The 19847-nt window shown below is 33.9% G+C and overlaps 2 protein-coding genes across 2 annotated transcripts in view; one reads left to right on the top strand and one right to left on the bottom strand.

Annotated features, from left to right (window-relative positions):
• The first annotated feature begins 3233 nt into the window (after positions 1-3233).
• Positions 3234-8357, top strand: LOC21407429 (biotin synthase, mitochondrial). Its single transcript, XM_010099188.2, has 6 exons — positions 3234-3510; positions 4155-4334; positions 5077-5183; positions 5549-5754; positions 7222-7361; positions 7940-8357. Exons 1-6 carry the CDS (start codon positions 3322-3324, stop codon positions 8246-8248), a joined length of 1131 nt encoding a protein of 376 aa, XP_010097490.1. The 5' UTR covers positions 3234-3321; the 3' UTR covers positions 8249-8357.
• Positions 8358-11301: 2944 nt separating this feature from the next.
• Positions 11302-19847, bottom strand: part of LOC21407428 (isoleucine--tRNA ligase, cytoplasmic) — a 17485-nt gene continuing 8939 nt past the window's right edge. Inside the window, 17 exon segments of the mRNA XM_024166295.1 lie at positions 11302-11761; positions 12042-12139; positions 12246-12357; positions 13093-13158; positions 13946-14068; positions 14492-14559; positions 14656-14719; positions 15129-15270; positions 15355-15443; positions 16349-16412; positions 16558-16661; positions 17121-17258; positions 17744-17869; positions 18041-18253; positions 18639-18722; positions 18862-19021; positions 19186-19319. Coding sequence (XP_024022063.1) covers positions 11651-11761; positions 12042-12139; positions 12246-12357; positions 13093-13158; positions 13946-14068; positions 14492-14559; positions 14656-14719; positions 15129-15270; positions 15355-15443; positions 16349-16412; positions 16558-16661; positions 17121-17258; positions 17744-17869; positions 18041-18253; positions 18639-18722; positions 18862-19021; positions 19186-19319 — 1896 coding nt within the window. The 3' untranslated portion in view covers positions 11302-11650.

The raw sequence follows: 19847 nt of genomic DNA, 5'->3' as shown, positions 1-19847 counted from the left end.
ATGTGTATAAAATGATCAATTCCATGTAGAAAGATAAGAATTACTCTCATTTAACACTCACGTAAAAGAAACTAGTCAAAATTGTAACTTTATTTTTAATTTAATTAACATTACAATAAATTTTAAAATTTAAGCAGTGAATTATCAAGAAAACAATTTATGAAACCAATTTATTAAACTCGTAAAGTTTAAAGAATACTCATATAAAAAAGCCCCGATATTAAGCACCACTACTAATAAAAAGTATGCCCCATACTACGCACTATTTATGTCCAATAACATTATTAGAATGGTGCCATAGAATTCAAACTTAGAAGTATTGCCTGTGTTATTAACCACCACTAAACGTTTGGTTCATGGATTAGAGTCATGTGATTAAAATTATTTTCGATTTACGTGTATTTTTTATAAAAAAAAATACTATAACGAACTATAAACCATAATTCAAATTATGGTTTGAATCCTCCAACCAAACATAAATTAGCGGCATCACTAGTGCGCAACAACATTGTTCTGCACCCATTAGTGATTAATCATTTGTTGGGAAGACTTTTAAATTGATAATGAGAATTTCTAAAATAGGAACCGTCTCTTGTCTTTATTGGTAGGAAAAATTGTTTTGGCAGTTCAATTAATATTTTGACTATTAAATCTATAATTAGGAACAGTTTTGTGTTGTGTATTATAAAATTTTAACCTGTAGAAGATAAATAAAAAAAATTAAGATGAACTAAGGATGTTTGTTTGTTTATTTTATGAGTTGAATCATAATTTTTAATTTAAACCAAAAATCTAATTTAGTTGATGTTTGATAGAGAAAAAATGTGAGAAAAGGAAATATGGATTAGATTCTTAGTTTAAATTGAGAATTGAATAAGGGTTGAGTAATTATCATTTGTAATTTTGAAAAATATATATGTATATATTATAGGAATAAAATTAATGTAGTACTTTCTATCATATTAAAATATCTAGAAAGTGCTTGATAATGTTAAATAGCTATATTTGAGTTTTAGAAACACATATTATAGGTATCCTTCTACCTTCTATTTGATTTGCTCAAAATAAAGTCTTACAAAATTAATTGAAAATTTTAAAAAAAAACATAAAATCTAACAATACATAAAAGACTCAAAGTTCTTTGCTACTCCACTAATTTTTTTTCTTTTTTTATTTTAACTTTTGTGATTTTTTTTTACATTTTAATTTTTGTGTGTTTTTTTAAAGATATGTTGTTCTTCTATTCCTATAAGAGTAACTTTTTTCACGTGTTCTTATTTATTTTTATTTTGTTAAAATAATTTTATTTAAATATGTTCCTACTTAATTTTTTTTATCAATTGATATCTTTACACATATTTTTTAAAAAAATAAATATAAAATTTTTTAAATGCTTGTATAAATGAATTTCTTATCATTCAGTAAACTATAAACTCTTCAGGTCTCTCTAATATAATAATACTTTCTCAAAAAAATAAAAGGACAAAAAGATAAACTTCTATCTTCTTTTCTTCCCCTTACCAAAAGAACAAACCTAGAAAATTATGCGCAAAACTTTTAGATATGAACAAAAAAAAAAATTGATTGTAAACACTCCGGGTGTGTTTAGAGTTTTATCAAGAGATTATTTTCAGTATAAAAAATCCATTAATATCTCTCTCTGCTCGAGAAAGGAGAAAACGAAAATAAAAAATAAAAAACGACTAAAAGTTATTTTTCATTTCTCTCTCATTTTACACTAAACTAAAAAATCATTTTTATTTTCATTTTTTGTCTTTTTTGCGTCAAACACCGTTTTGAAAATCTTTTTATTTTTTTATTTTTTTTAAAAACGTAAAAAAATAAAAACAAGATCAATTCCAAACATGGTATCACTGTCCACCTTTTACAATTGCCCAGGCATATAAGATCGTCAGCTAAGTCGAAAGGAAGGGTACGTAACTTTTTTTTTCCCCTCTTTATAGTGCTTTGTTCTAATCCTAAATCACTAGCCGTCAACAAAAAAATAATAAAAATAAAAATAAATAAATACTAACACACCTTTCCCAAACAAAAACATAGATAAAAACTCAAAATTTGTTCTTATTTTTGCATTACGCTTTATGAAGAATTTTGGAAAAAAAAAATTGTTGTTATAATTGGTTCAAGGAATTGTCCGAAGGTAATTTTCAAGTATGGTATGAAAATACGCTCTAGCATTGTCATATCTAAAAATCTGAATTGTAGCTTGGAATTGTGTTTTAATCATTAAGTCAAATTTTTTAGTGGCGTCTGCGCTGTCAAACTTTTTTGGGTGCTGCAGCGCGTATACTACACGTTTTTTTGCAGAAAAACCTTGTTTGTGTGTGATTTGTGATATGAAACGTTTCGAATTATTGCATTAATTGGTGATGTATTTTGATACATATCTAAACACATATTAGCTAAAAATATAACTGTTTTAACAGATGTATTAATTCATAAAGAGATATATTTACATTAAAAAAGTATTTTCATGCGAAAAAGAACGGAGGATCATTCTCCAGTACCAGACTCCAAATTGAGCAGCCTCGCCGGTACTAAGTGCTCCTCTCCGCGATGTTCCTTGCCAAAATAGCCCAGGACCTTTTTCTTCTTTGTTTGCCCTTCAACCCTCTCGAGAAAGACATCCATGTCGGACAAGACCTCCGGTCACCTCTCTCCACAAAATAGCCCACGTCAGACAGGTCGACTGCAGTTTATTATGAGCATATTTAGTTCGCTGATATGAGTTTTTAATTCGAGTTAAGATGTGACTTTATGTGAGAGCTTTTTACTATAGTAAAAAAAATAAATATGACTGTTTCTGAGAGTTTTTTATTGTAATAAAATTTAAATCGGTGAAATAAACGGGACATACTTCGCATCAAATGATGCGTACCCATATCTCATCCCCTAGTAAAAGTGCGATTTTAATCGATCGTTTTACTCAACCAGACCTACCGGTATTTTCATATTTAGGAGGTGTATTAGAGAAACGCCCCTTTGTTTTTGTTTTTGTTTTTTTAACCACCCATAAAAAGAACAACATAAAAAAAAGTGGGTTGGCCAACTAACAAAGTCCCGTGCGTGCGCAGCCTTAGTCCAAGTGGCTCAGCTATTATGGGAGCAGTCCTACTTGGTGGCCATTGGCAATTCGGCCACACACAATACACAACTACTATATAAATATAACTATATTTATTTATTTATTTATTAGAATATTATTTGTATATTTCAGCTCCGATCTACTCTCATTATTTTCTCTGCCGGGAAAATTCTCTCATTTCCATTTTCCCGAGAAAATAAAAAAGACAAGAAGAAATGTTGTCGATTCGTTCCATTCTGCGTCCGCAACTGAGATCTTCTTCTTCGTTTCTCCATTTCTCATCCTCCTCCGCCGCTGCAATTCAGGCCGAGAGGACCGTCAAAGACGGCCCGAGAAACGACTGGACTCGCGACGAGATCAAGGCCGTCTACGACTCCCCCATTCTCGATCTTCTCTTCCATGGAGTCAGTACTCTAACCTAACTTCCGCTATTGTTCTTTATTCCCCCAATGAATTTTTTGCTGTCTTATTTTCTTGCCAGCCAAACAGCTTTTTTAGATGTGCCTCAATATCGCATGCATTTTCAGCTGGCGCACTGTGTTTAATATCAGAATTAGAATTAATTTATTTCCTGAAAGCATGTGTTTATTCTTTTTTTTTTTTTTTGGGTGTGATATTCCTCGGCAAACGTTGTGAAGATAAATAGATACATGATATTTTTGCAGATATTGTCCAAAACAAACACGTCCATATTCCATGAAAATACGGAAATTGTTTATCTTTTTTCTGTCTTGCTCGAATATTTGTCATTGTTTTGATGTTAAAGACATTTCCTTCTAAAAATTAAATTTTTGTAATATTATGAATTGAGAAGATGTAATGGGGTGATTAGATGTTATGAGTTACGGGTTTTAAACATGATTTTTTATCTTTAAGCTTCAGTTCTATTTCTTTTCTGTTTTTATTGTCTTAACTCTTTTGAAGATTTCTCGTACTCACTTCTTTGTATTACTTTCAGTATCAAAAAGGAAGTTTTTTTATCCAAAAAGAGAAAAAAAAAAAAAGAAAAAAAGAAAAATAGTACTAAGTCATTCCCTGTTGTTTCCAGGCTCAAGTACACAGACATGCTCATAATTTCAGGGAAGTGCAGCAATGCACTCTCCTCTCTATCAAGACGGGTGGATGTAGTGAGGATTGTTCATATTGTCCTCAGTCATCCAGGTATGATACAGGACTAAAAGCCCAAAAGCTTATGAACAAGGATGCTGTTTTGGGGGCAGCAAAAAAGGTACACAATTTCATCTTGCTACATTCTGTATTTACATATCAAGAGCTAAGATAATACGTGCTCGGTTGTTTCTATTTGCTTTAGTACTAAATTGGACTATTGGGTTGTGTGCATAATTCGTGTTTGGCTGTGTTAGATAGACCTCGACACGGAAACTACCTAATCTATCACTCGGAGGAAAGATAAAATCTTTGTTTTTATGTATGGTTTCTTGTCCAACTATAATTGTAGATGATTTGCCTTTTCACTCTTTTGCTAACACGGCTGCTGATAAGAAGCAGGACACATCACGATCCGTAAGCCCAGTATAAGGCCTCCTTATTTAAGAGTGTGAAAGCTGAGATTTTATTATATTGTTTTTGAGATAAAGTGACTTCTGAGACATTTTAGATTGGTTCTGCAACCTGCATGTGGGTTTATTTGAGCAGGAGAGTTGTGTGTATTTGCAAGAGAGTTGTCTCTAAAACTCTCTCTCTCTCATGTGATTTATAAAATTAATAATAATGACAATAGAAGGGGATTTAAATTGATAATTCGATTCTATATTTCATTTTTTGTTTTATTGGCTTTCAGAACTCCTACAGTAATCTCATTGAATGGCCATATGCCCATATCCAATCAAAACATTTGAGCATGGGTCTGAGTTATTTATATGCTTCCACTTATATATTTATTTTGCGCATGGTCCTTTTTTTCCCCCATTTGTTGTATCATTTTGACATAAAGTTCCATTCTTTTGCAGGCAAAAGAGGCGGGTAGCACGCGCTTTTGTATGGGTGCGGCGTGGAGAGAGACAGTGGGAAGAAAAACTAATTTCAACCAGATCCTTGAATATGTTAAAGAAATAAGGTAATAGGATGTAATCTGGAGGCAATAATCGAACTGCTGGACCAGAGATCTGTTCTTATAAATGCAGATGATTTATCTGCAAGACTTTAGACCATTGTTCTCGTCATGATTAAATCTAATCATAATATCTGTAATCTGGCTACATAAACTATCGCGACAGGTTCATGAGTTAACATGATATGATATCGGAGCTTATTCACCTACTGCAAAAGATTAGCTTTCATTAAAATTTCCTTTTGCATGGCTTGGTAACTCTTTCATTGTAGATCATACTATAATGACAAATACGTTATTTATCCTGCTGTAGAATAATTTTCTTTCTGGTCAAATGGATAGTTTACATTAGAATAACTGTTATGTTGCAGGGGTATGGGGATGGAGGTATGCTGCACTTTGGGCATGATAGAGAAGCACCAAGCTGTAGAACTCAAGAAAGCAGGCCTCACAGCTTACAACCACAATCTTGATACATCCAGGGAATATTACCCGAACATCATTACAACAAGGACTTATGATGACCGCTTGCAAACGCTTCAATATGTCCGGGATGCAGGGATTAACGTCTGTTCAGGTAACTTGGCTTTTAATTTGCTATTTCTAATACAGAAAATGTGCTTCTACATCAACTATAGTGGGAAACAGTCAACAGCTATTCCTTCATTGTTGCTAATTTTGGACGTTGGGCTCTTGTCACTCTTGATACATGCCTTGCTTAACTGGGAACTATAAAAGCATATGGAAATGAGAGTTGCATTGATGCACTTTTCCCCATATGCTGGGATGATTTTAGACTTTCGAGTCATTACTGTGGTAGCTGTCTCACATTCTGCATAGTATGTAAATCGGAATGGGTTAAGAAGTTATACATTCTCCTTGCTGTCATTCGAACACTACATTCTATTTCAATCCAAGGTTTCAGGTACTTGATAAACTAATTTGGGATTCTTTATTTTTATTTTTTATAAGAAATGAGAACCTTTTATTGAAAGTAAAAAATAATGAAAAGAGTACACAACAGGGGAAGGAACTAATTTGGGATTTAACCGAGTTGGAGACTTATACTATAGCTCACGTGTTAATTTTTGGCCCTTGTAGTCATGCAGTTTTTCAAAGGTAGTTTGCATACTTTTACCCCACATTTCGATGTTTTCTGCAGAACATGGAATATCTGAGACTTATTTTGGATATCAATAGGCCAATGATCAATTAGTGGCTATCAAAATATCACCTATGCAACTATACAAGAGCCCTTTTATTGCCAGCATTCTTTTCAGCTGTTCATGTTGAACATGGATGATCAATTGTCTCTTGGATTATCCCGCCTAAAGAAATAAGAAAGTGTTGGCAGTAGTAGCATTATTACTGGCAACAGAGAAAAGATATAGAGAGGAGAGATGGAACTTCTCTAGGGTCTCTAGTGAGTTACAGAACTCAAAAGTCAACCTCTTCTAATTCTTCTTCTCTGTCTTATTTCTAAATTGTGTTATTAAGATGTGTATATACGGGAGATTGTCCTTCTGTGATGGCTTTCAATTAGAGGTCATCTACGTGGTGATATTCCATCTCAATTAACCAAGCCACCTTTTTCTGAACATTTCCCTTGGCATACGAGCTCCTGTCTCTGCCCAAGGAGTGAGATCTCTCCTCTAACTTATAGACCTCTTTGCATATAGATGGATATATTAGCTTATTATAATAGACCAAGTGCACAATGTTTGTTAAATTGTAGAGCTTAGATGATTATTGGATGTCAAGTAGTGTATGTGAAAAGCTCCGTGGTGCGACTATTTGAGACTCAACTTTGTTTTAGTTGCAAATGGCTATATAGTGTCTAATGTGATCCTGGCCTTTTTAAGCTAATCGTATTAATACTTCCCTTGATGTGATTTGTACCTTAAGCGTCTCATGCCAAATAATCTTCATTTTTCAAGTACATTCTATATGTCTTCCATAAAGAAAATCAGGGAAGAAAGGTGAACAAGTATTGTGAAGTTAGCATGGTGACATTTATCTAAGCAACTAACTTTTCTGTTGGCAGGTGGAATAATTGGCCTTGGAGAAGCAGAGGAGGATCGAGTTGGTTTGTTGCATACTTTGGCAACATTGCCCACTCACCCTGAGAGCGTTCCCATCAATGCATTGATTGCGGTGAAAGGCACACCTCTCCAAGATCAAAAGGTAACTCTAGGGCATTAAGGGGTTGTTTTTAGCAAACTGCTGTACAATGCGTGCCACATGTCTGTTTTCATGTTCTCTCAATTGAGTTTCTCTCACGTCTAGGCAAAGTTTGTGATGCAAATTGTCTAGTAAAAGTGATCAAAAGCACCTGCAGTTTTTTTTGTTTTGTTGATAAGTTGAACATCTTAGCCTTTAATTTCTGCTTCTGTTTTTACCTTTACTATACGGAAAGTAACAACACTGCTTCTTTTAAAAGAATAATCCTAAACTGGGCCCTGTTTTGTTCTCCCAAGCCAAAAGAGAAGAAAAAAAAGTTTCTAATTTTTTATTCTTTTTAGAATTCGATATGCTAGAAATCTTTTAACTGATAATTTTGCTTAATTTAGTCGCTAAATACCTTAAGATGCGACATTATTATATATGCTTTGTAATACAACACTAGGAGGGAGTCTGGTTCATTTAATGTTGAGTTGTAAATTGTAATACATTTGTACTCTGTTCCCAATGTATTAATGTGCTTAACACAGTTAAATTTATTATTTTATTTTATTTTTATTTTTATTTTACATGCATCATAGCCAGTTGAAATATGGGAGATGATTCGGATGATTTCTACGGCTCGTATTGTCATGCCAAAAGCCATGGTGAGGTTATCAGCCGGTAGAGTTCGGTTCTCCATGCCCGAGCAGGCACTGTGTTTTCTTGCTGGGGCAAATTCTATTTTCACGGGTGAGAAGTTGTTGACTACCCCCAACAACGATTTTGATGCTGATCAACTCATGTTCAAGCTGCTGGGACTGACCCCAAAATCTCCTAGTTTCCCCCAAGAGTCGTCAACAGTTGAAGAGTCTGAGGCTTGTCAAGAAGCCGCTTCCGGTGCTGCTTGAGTTTACGTGTTGATTTTAGGACTATATTATCAATCGGTAGCCTTAGATTTCAGTTTGCTCTATTACATTTACCTAGATATTCAGAAACTGAAAATTGGACTTTTGATCATCCTGGCCTCTTAGTTGCTATATTTGAGGTGCAAAGGCCCCTACGCTAATTCAGTTAAAAACATAGAAAAAGGGGACTGGATGTCTGTTAGGGACGTTTGGTTGGAGAATTCAAACCATGATTTGAATCATGGTTCATGATTCGTTACAGTGTTTTCTCTTACAAAAAATACTCGTAAATAAAAAATTATTCTAATCTCATGATTCTAATCTTTGAACCAAACATCTCAGTATTACATCCAACATTAGCAATTGGTGACCGGTAAATACCATATTTATAATATTATATTTATCATATTCAAACTTATTCAGTAAAGTATTTATTGGTAAATACAGTATTTATCATATCCAAACTTGAATTCAATAAAGTATTTACTAATAAAAATAATATTTATCAGATCAAGAATTATAAGTATTTATTGGTAAATGTAGTATTTAACATATCAAGATTTAGATTCAGTGAAATATTTACGGTATTTATGAGATTGGAAATTGAATTTAGTGAAGTATTTATTAGTAAATATAGTATTTATCGTATTCAAACTTAAATTCAGTGAAGTATTTACTATATTTAAAATTAAAAATCAAAAAATAAATCACAAACGTTTTAAATTCTATTTAAAACTCTCACCGCTAACCAAATCACAACAAAAAAGAATAAAAATCATAAAATAACAAACTCAATCTAAAACTTACAAACTCAAATAAAAATCACCAGATAATGCACAAAAAATACAAAAGATCCAGCAAAACAAACAACCAACCAAATAACCTCAAAACCTGCTTGCAATAACCTCAAAACCTGCTTCCAATCGAGTGTCGCCGACCACCACAAAGTCGGTGATTGACATCAAGTGTCGGAGATCTATTCTTTTCGCAATGAAGATCTCCGGGGACAACGATGCTTGGCGGTCGATGTAACATCAATTTCAGTTTGGTGACGATCTCCGGTCGCGACACTTCCCAAATTATCTAACGATCTGCGAGAAAAACAGATCCTCCATGGAGAAGCTTTTTACGACCCGCAATGCGATGGTGACGTTCCTGATCTCAGCTGTCGTTACTCTAGGTCTCGGTTGGCCAAGGAGAAACACAGAGAGAGAGAGAGAAAGAGAGGGAGAGAAAGGAACCGACAGAGGTGAGAGAGAGGGAGAGGAACCAACAGAGGTGAGAGAGAGGGAGAGGAACTGACAGAGGAGAGAGAGAATCGAAGAGCGAGAGGGAGAAGAACATATGGAAGAGAGAGAGGGAGAAGAATCAGAGAAAAGAATCAGGCCTCACGACGGGTTGAATCGGCCCCGGTGAAGGATGCCTTGCGACGGTTGAATCGGTGTCGACGAAGTGCTTGGCTACGACAGCCTTCAACAGTGATAGCGGTGTGGATTGCTCTCGGAGAAGGAGAAACGGCGGCGTGACTGGAAGAGAGAGAGGGAGAGAAATAAGATTAAGGTTACCATTTGGTATTAGATTAGAAAGGGGTAACTTGGAAATAAAACTATCTAGTTTAAAAACAAAATGAGAATATGCTATAATTTATTATAATCTTAAAGTATGCTCTTCACTTCAAAGATAAGTATGAAATATGCTATATTGTGTATTTTTCCAATAATAAAATACAATACATAAAAAATGAACCGTATCCACAAATTGAAATCCGCAGATTAGAGGTCAATTTGTGTCCGATCCAAAACCTTCAGATTGGGATTTTCTCAATCCGTGTCCGATCTAAAACTTTTTTGAATTTTGCGGATTGGATTCACGGATTCATAGATTTTATAGATTGGATTCAGGGATTCTACTGATTACAACCTTTAAAATCATAAATTAATAGACATCCATATATAAAATAAAACACAACATGAAATCTTCATCATTTATCACAATTCAAAGTTTGCAACATTCATAACTCAAATAAACATAGCATAAATATGACATAAAGTTATTCAACCAAGTCTAAGTTTTTTATTTTTTTTTTAAAACTAAACTGAAATATATTATATACATATATACATTTAAATTATATATATGATTTTGGATTCGCGGATTTCGCAGATTGAAAAGTGTTTAATCCGCAATCCGATCCAACACCTTTAGATTGAGAAAATCTCAATCCGTGTCTAATTCAAAACTTTTTCGATCCAATCCAAAACTTTAGATTGGATTGGATTTCACAAATCAATTGGATTGACGGATTCCGTGAATACCCCTATTATATAATATGACATAAAACCGTATTAATTTACCATCCATGTTAATTTATACAATGTAATGGTCATACCGAACATCATATTATTATCTTAGTATACAATACAATGCTCTAATACAGTCAAACAAATATGCTCTTAGTTACATTAGAAATTGAACAAATTAAACAAATCGTAAAAGTACATCAGATTTCTCTGCTATTCTAAAGTACAACTAAGAGCTGTACCCTTGGAAAGCTCTCCTACAATAATCCGGCATTATTCATATTCAGAAATTAGAGCAACTAAAGTTGCTTCCTTTGCCTAACAAATATCTTTGAGAGTAGCAAGGACTTACGTTATGAACATAAAAAATTAAAAAACTAAAACCCCAAATCACTCTCAAGAACCAAAAAGGATTTCTAACTTTGTGTGGCAGGATGAGTTTTGGTCGTCCATAGATTAGCGCTAAGAGGTCCTATGTTTAGTGAGAAGAGCCAAATCCACCTAAAGGCTAAAGTGCACCAAGGAACGAGACTAGGAAACTGTTATTTTTAGGGTAACTTACACTAGCACCTTTGACGAATTGCATTTGTCTCACTTTGTTCACATCTTGCGACCCTAAGGTTTCATGAATTGTACAATATTAATCCCTCTATAAATAAATTGTACTTTTTCAAACAAAATGTAGCACGAAGATGGCTCGTAAGGTTTCTAAGACTATCACCGATGCAAAGGCCAACATCAATGTTATATTGCCACTAAAAAGTGTAAAAGTAACATTTGAGTGTTATTCTATTTCGTGTTTCAAACCATAATGCTACAAATTTAACATAAAAAATAACATTACATTGGAGAGTGACATTTTCACTCAAACGCCAAAAATTTAGCATCAGTACATCAATTTGGCATTGCTTTAGAAATGCTTCTAAAATAGAAAATCAAATCCGGTCACCCAATCTGGATTAAGAATTTCTTGCATCTCTTTATATTCTTGTATGATAATCCAATTTGAAAGAATAAATTATCTTCTTCTGTCGTCGTCTATACAAAAACCGAACGAAATTTCAAAAATGTGAGACTTTTTTCCCAAGGAGAAAGAAGACAATAATCAAAATTTTCCAGATTTTGTGGCAGAGTAGAAGTCCCCAACTGTCAAAAACACGTGTTCTCCTAGCACTAAATCCAGGGAAGGAATATTTTCAACGGAATCAACCGTTATCTGCATCAAGAGTAATCGCTACACAGTGAGTACTCTGAATAATTCGTCAGAGCATGCTAGTATTTCTACTATGGGCAAAACATAGGACTAGATCCCCTATTCAATTTTTGGGTGTCTCTAACCAAACACATTAATGGCCACGCCATTTTATTTTATTTTATTTTTGAAATGCTATTTAAGACACCAAAAATCGGGCAGAAAATCTGAATCCCCGAAGCATACATCAAAATGAGGAAAAAAGAAAAATGAAGCATAAATTGTGCAAGATGTGAGGACCAACCTTGCCATTTCCATTTTGAAACTCAGACTTCAAATTCGAATGATCTCTTGATAACAGATAAGTCCTCAGCCCGTTGGAGACCTTTGCATTTCCTGAAACTGTAACAGAACATGTCGTAAGAGAAATCGAGGCAAACCAGGGGAGCAAATTAGAATAGGGTTCACTTTTTGGTTGAACATAAGCACAAGTGACTAGAAAACTGACCCGAACATAATGGCAGTACGGCATTTGAGTTTAACACTGGAGCAGGGCGTGACAAACTAATCACGAATGACAAGCCAGAAATTCCATGGAAACGCTCCTCGGCAATGATTACCTACAATTAGTACCATAAATGATAGCTAATCATATATCAAGAAAACAAAGAGGGAGACGCGTTGCATATATATAACCATAATGGACAGACATGCGAAGAAAATGGATTGTTTGTTAGGTCCAAGAAATAGACAAATCACCTCTTTTATATATATATATATATATATATATATATATATATATTATAATGAATTGTAATGCATAAAGCATGCAAGAGAAATCTTCAAAAACATTGCAGAAGAAAGCAAAAGATATTTGTCAAATTGATAGACAACTTCTATCTATCAATCAATCTATGTATATAAGACAAATTAGGTCGAATTCAAAGTCAAATTAAAGTTCCCAAAACTTGCTATCACTTGTGTCACCCGGAAATAGGCCCACTTCATCAAATATAAATGTCAAGTAAATTTGCTTCATACCAATTTATGAAAAATTAGGTCAAATGCTAGGGTTATCTTCTTATTTTTTTGTAACATTAACAATTTGTTAATGTTCTAAAGGTAAAACAAAAATTCATACAAAAATAAATTCACTGATTCAAAATGACAATTCACTTCACCGACATGAAAGTAATAGATAACTTGATTCCTTATCATTATCCTAAATAAAATATAACATCCATCTTTTTCTTTTTCCTTGTTTTCCTAGGTATTCTTTCACCCAAGCTGCAACAAGAATTTGAGAATATGACTTTGAGAGACCAAATACGATTCAGTTATTGAGTGCAACTTACAGCATATGATGGCATCAAACCGGAAGGAAGCAACGGCGAACCAATTGCATCTCTTATGTAATGCTCCTGCGTGTTAAAACAGACAATTAGTTTAGAATTAAGACGTTGGCACGCTAAAAATTGAAAAAAAAAGAAAAAAGAAAGAGCTAGACCCTAGATTTGGAATTCTCACCACATATACATTTAGTCTAATACATAAGAAGACAAATACTTTATACTCCATAATCAGAAAACAAGTAAGGGTCAAATCAGGTGGGATTGATCGTAAAAATTTCGAATTCTAACAACTTGATAAATGAAATTATCAAATTCGAACAATGAAATGACTGCTAAAGTCTTTATTGCCCCTATTAGAATAATTTTTCATTTGGTTTGAAAAAAAAAAATCCTTAATCAGAGAGAAACATGAAGTGGGGAGGAGGATAGATGTCCACCTAAACAAATGAAGAAAAAAAAGAAAAGAAACCCAGTGATAAAAACTAAATAGTAATAAACTACACTCCCTAACATAATGTGAAAACTAAATGACAAAAACTTTGTCCTCATGCATCCAAAGTGAATCTAGAACTTTATTTTCTCCCACAAATCACCAATATTTTTTCCAACTCTTCAAAGATCCCCTTATTCCTTTATATAGCATTACAGCCCAACATAGACCGAAAAAAGAAGAACCATTCCTCCCCCTTCTATTGTATCCGATTAGAAAAAAAAATCAAAATACATAATTCCTTAACAAAAAACGGAACATAAAATATGTACATAGATTTGATATATTATACGCATAATTTATAAACCCAAATATCATGAACAAATATAAATGAGCAAAATCCGTGAATAAGAAGAGATATAGGACCTGTGACTGTAAGACTCGTTGTGAAATTGATTTATCTTGATCCAATGATTCGAAGTAAACCTCCACAATGTCAGTAGGTTCAAGTGCAGCTTTCTTCCGTAACTTCTGAATCCTATTAACAATCTAAAGTGAACAAAGAAAAAGTAAACCTCTATCAGAAATATGTAAGCTTCTTAATGAAAACACTTTCTTTTATACAGAAAGGGGGATCTTATTATGCCGAAAAAAGGGAGATCTTATTATGCTGAAAAAATTAAGTACAAAAGATAAAGAGGACAGGTTTTCCTCACAACATGAAAACAGAAAAAATCATGATTACGAAAAAGAAAATCCAATCCCTAACAGGATTAGAGAAAAGCAAACAATCAACAATGTACTTGAAACTCAGTTATTGTCACCCTGCCTGTACCAACATCACAATGCATTATTTTTAGTTTATTATTATTTTTGAATTGAATACAGAATAAAACATTTGAAGTGTTGCATACAGGTCATACGTGATTCGTTTACATTACATGAACTCAAGAAGGCTGGCAGGCAAATTACCTCACGAGCAACACCAGCCTCAAACAATGACTCATCTGGACGCAAATCTAAAATTACCAAAACATCACCTGAAATATGGCACAAAAAAACATGAGGCACATAGAAAACATATGGCATACAAGTTTCCGAAAGAATTATATCAGGAAGCCTCCAATAATCCCTACCATCTCCTGCCGCATCAACCTCCTTTTCCGTTGTTCCATCAGGACGTCTGAAATCTCGAACAACCTGCAAATAAGAAAAACTAAATTACTACTTTTTACAAAACTAACTGGACATACTTTCTGCTCATTTCGAGCTTCATGGTCAAACAGCAATCAGCATTGTCAAACCATGAAAAGTTGCTTTTACCAATTTCTTTAATGTAATGGCATGTTGCAAAACATGTTCTCCCAAGATTAAAGTTGCTTTTACCAAATTTTTCCCTTTATGGCATTGAAAAGGTGACGTTTTTAAGTTCTTCCCAAGAAAAAACTTTTTTATGCAACAAGCTTGCTGCTGCAGCCAGTATCTTGCACGCTTGTCACTAATTTAATCACACTAAAGTACTAATAGCCAAATGCCAGCCAAATTTGACGCATAGATACAAACTAAGGTTATAAAGACCAATGGTATCTAAGCAGCAGAAGATGAGGACCTTAATATCAGAGAGCTTCAAACAGTGACCAGCAATAGTAACTTCTCCATCTCTCTCGAAAGCTAAAATATTTTCCTGTGACATTGCTTTGACTTCCTTGGCAACAACTCCCATAGATTTTCCAAGCCGCTTACCCAATACACTGAAACAAACATCAAAATACAATTTAACATGTACACATGGAGAATAAACAGAAAACCTTTCTTGAAGATCTTCGTTTACGTACCTAAAGTCAGGCTCAGCACGCAAGGAAGCATACTTCAAAGTATCATTGCATGTAACAAGAGATCGTACATTGAGTTCCTCCAACACGTACTGAAACACAAATGACAAGAATTAAGCTATTATTGGAAGAATGATGTCCCAAGAGAACAAGTGAGCACCTACATGTGACCTACGTTAAGCTGATCATAGTGAAACTATAGATCACATACATACAACTGCAAGACGATATAATGCACAAAGAATGGAGAATAAAATTCCATTATTCCAACTTTTTTTTTTGTTCCTTTCTTTTTGGAGAATACAAAACCTTCAGGTTTACTATAAAACTAGACAACTTTTTAAAAGCAGAAATGTAGAGGAAATTCAACAATGTATAAGTTTGAGGGCGACCAAATTGGGAAATTAATAATTGTACCCTCAGAAACTGCTACGTGAAAGTTTAAACAATTTTGAGAAGCAATTTAAATACGTAACACAAAACTACATACTATTGCAGCTTACACAAACATCACCTCAGATATAATCATGTTATATTCAATCAAAAAAAAAAAAAAAAACACATTCAGCAAGAAGGAAAAGCAAGATTTGGAGAAAGACACAAACATTGATTTGGAACATGTGCCTCATGCATATTTTTTTAATGGTAGATATATTCAATAAGAAACGTAAACTTCCTAAAAGAACAACAAAAAAAAAAAACAAAACAAAACAAAAGGCAAACAAGGATTCCACTCTTCCACCGAAAAAAAAAAAAAATGAACAAGGATTCAACTCAAAGCAAAGAGAACTAAAAACAAATTGAAAATTTTTTGCCAAGATACTGAATAAACGAGTAGCTATTACTGTCATTTTAAGAAAGACAGCACTTGCTTTGAGAATAGAATCTACCGCCACTGAAGTACTTTAACAGTCCATAAATTCGACATGTACAGAAAAAAAAAAACATATATAATATATATCAAGCTTGGTATGTGCTTGGACAGCTATTCCCATACCTCTCTTAGCTTTCCAGCAATATCATCAAGAAAGTCAGAGTCAGGATGAACTATAACCATCTCCCTGGAGTTTTGTCACCCAAAAAAAAAAAAAAAAGAAAGAAAGCAAAAGGAGTTATTGGGGGTTTAAGATGAAATGAGAATATTAAGGAAATAAAGAGTTGAAAATACAGATAAACAAAATAAGGTTACAATTCTAAAAAGCACACCTCAGGGGTGTTTTAAGAGGCTTGTTGTGACGTTCCCTAATGTTACGGGCAAGGTCAATAATAGTCATCATCCTTGAAACACTTTGTTCAATTCGTTCATCCCTCTGAAATGGCAATAAGTTTAGGCAATCAATATTTACATCATTTTACAAAATGGAAAATATAATAACTGGGCATGAATATTTCGTAGAGAAACATTGCCAATAAAAGTGCAGACAAACAAACAGCTTGAATTAAGGTACATCGTGTGTAGGTATAAAACAGAAAGATTTTCCCAGAATTTTAGAATAATTTCAGAAAGAAGAATAGGAATCTCTGACTGGACAGGCCTGACTGATTCAAGGTTGACAACTATTCACAGCCATAATCACTATTTTCTTCTTCCAAATCTGATAAGAAATGAAACTTTAAACATAAAATAGAAGAATACAAAACACACAGAAGAACACGATGTCCACTAGCAAAGAAAAAACAAAAACAATATGACAGAGATTTGAGGCCCTATGGAGTAAGGGGAATGATGCTATAAAGATTCTGCCTGGGTAATTAAATTCCATCCATACCTTTCCTTCTGCTACAGGAAAACTGCAAAAATGAATGCTTTCCTCTGAATCATTAGAAACCTTTCGCATGTTTTGATAAAGAACCTCAGTGAAGAATGGTGTGAACGGAGCCATGACTTTACATGACACTAGAAGGACCTGGAAGCGCGTAAGAAAACACATAGAAATGTTAGACAGCTTAATGTCATGAAAGATGCCTTTAAAAAAATAGTAATGGAAGATGTAGAGAAAAGGAATAATAATAACTATTCTATGCACAGACCACAGGTTGAATAAGTATTATGTGAAATCTCCTAGATTAAACTTTTCATTTTTCTGATGAAAAAAAAATACAGTAGGCAGTCATTGCAGAATGAAACAACAATATGATAAGACACAAGGGACAAGAATTAAAATCTCAAGTGCAGACACCAGCTATTGATTTTGTGGACATTGTCAAAAATTGGAAAATTAACCAGGACTGTAATGCCAAAGCTATGACACAATTCAGACCATCAAGGAAAAAGTGACTAGAAAAAAGCAATTTGATCAACAATAATGTCAACAATAATGATTAGACAATGGTGTTGATCAGATAATGGTAACACTAGATTTCCAAAAACAGTAACTTATGACTTTCGTACATTGTAAAGAGTAGACAGTGCAATCCTACAATCTTCTTCTCCAGTACGGCCTTTCAGTCTCTTGCGGTTGAACCTCACATATATGTTTGTGAGGTTATCAAGAAACTTCAAAAGATATGGAACCACCTGTAAAAGTACTTGTAAGGATTTAGTTGGTATGGAGTAAGTACTATTAGCAGAATCAGAAGAAATTAAAAGACGAAAAAAAAATAAAAGATGCTTCTTAATTCATATATGTTATCTCCTTATGCTTCCCTGGTTTTCTATATTGACTGGAAACTGTGATAGAGAACTAACTGTGTAAAGACGATAAGCATTCATCTCCTGTCGGACAAAATAAACAAGACTTTGTGTAGCAGAGTTGATCCACTGGTCAAGAACATTGGACGACTGCTCAAGGGTGGCCTGATCAACAGGGGTGAATGATCCAGACCCTTCAACCTCGAGTCTCTTTGCATTTTGAACAAGGAACCTATACGCATTGTACCAAGGAAGGAATACATCCTTAACCTGTAAACAGTCAAGAAACGATGAAAATAAGAAACCAATGTGTATCCTTCAGAGGTAACAAGGAAACGCCAAACACTTTTATGTTTTGTTTGGTAAGAAGGGAACAATATAGGAAGGAAAGGTATTGTGTTTTGTATGGATCACCACCTCCAATCCTTCCAACTCTGGAACAAAATTAGAGTCCTGAAGAAGATTTTTTTTTTTTTTTAAATCCGTCACCCAACCCATCCTCTCATCCCTCCTAACGAACAACCACAAGTCCTAAAATCCATCCACTATCTTCCAATTTTCCCTCCTACCAAAAAGTCTTAAGATGGCTATAATAAAATCAGGTACAACTCAAAGGGGAAAAGCCTAGAACGAAAGATGAAGTGAAAATGCTCACAACACCATAGACTCCTTCCTTCTTAAAACGTAATGGCTCTGCACGTACAACTGGCGAATTTATGAGGTATAACCGTAACGCATCCTGCAAAAGAAGTAATAAAACATATATCATTTGCTCATAAGAAATACACTTTAATGAGAAATTAAACTCCATACTTTATGAAGCATAAACGAAGTAGAAAATACAAGTGATAAAGAAAAACGTGGTAGAGTGAACTTACAGCTCCATAATCATCAATAACTTCCATTGGAGAGGGATAGTTTCTTAAACTTTTACTCATCTTTTTTCCATCCTCAGCTAAGACTAGCCCATTACAAATGAGATTCCTAAAAGCAGGTTTTCCAAATAATGCAGTAGACAACACCATAAGAGTGTAGAACCTGCACAATGAAAGTAGAAAAATGAAGATCTACGGTTCTCTGATCAATATATGGAGACATCAATGTTCTTATGTTAGCTGTGATTTATAAAGGACAAATAACTAGAAGCACTCTCAAATCAGAAAAGTACAGTAAAGACATATCTAGGAAGTAAGAAATCTAACCATCCACGAGTCTGGTCTAGGCCTTCAGCCACAAAATGCCCCGGAAAATTGTTCTCAAAGAGTTCAGCGTTCTCAAAAGGATAGTGGATATAAGCATAAGGCATGGATCCACTCTCAAACCAACAATCAAAAACCTGGAAAGATAAAACTCTTTATCAACGACGGCTTTGGCCAAGTTTCCTTTTTTTTTCTTTTTATATTTTTTTTCTTTTTAAAGAAAGAGATTTTTTTCAAACACATATAGGAACCAGAAATAACTCCAATGTGAAGAGAGGAGGGACTATAAGCTAGATACAGAAAGAGACAAAAGGAGAAGAGAGAGAGGAGAGAAAACTAGTCAATAATCAGAATTCATCAAGCAAGGCGCAAAAAAGGTAAACAACAATATTAAGATTGCTCGTAAACAGGCATCTTAATTTTTTTTTTAATAAGACACTGATAACTTTATTGATGTCATCAAAAAATTACAAAGAGAGGATGAATGAGCTATCCATCCAAAAGAAAAAAAGAAAACTAACAGAAACAAACTGGATAAATAAACGGGTATCTGTTAGGTACCTAGGTTTTCCACAGCCAAACAGCCAAACATACACATATCAATCCTGAAATTGGCAAGGAATTGGATAGAAATAAGGGAATTCTTTTATTGAAAACCACTAGCC

This window comes from Morus notabilis, unplaced genomic scaffold (assembly GCF_000414095.1).
Source record: "Morus notabilis unplaced genomic scaffold, ASM41409v2 Scaffold212, whole genome shotgun sequence".
NCBI lineage: Eukaryota > Viridiplantae > Streptophyta > Magnoliopsida > Rosales > Moraceae > Morus > Morus notabilis.
Note: the sequence above shows the minus strand (reverse complement) of the source record. Positions and strands in the feature narration are given on the sequence as shown.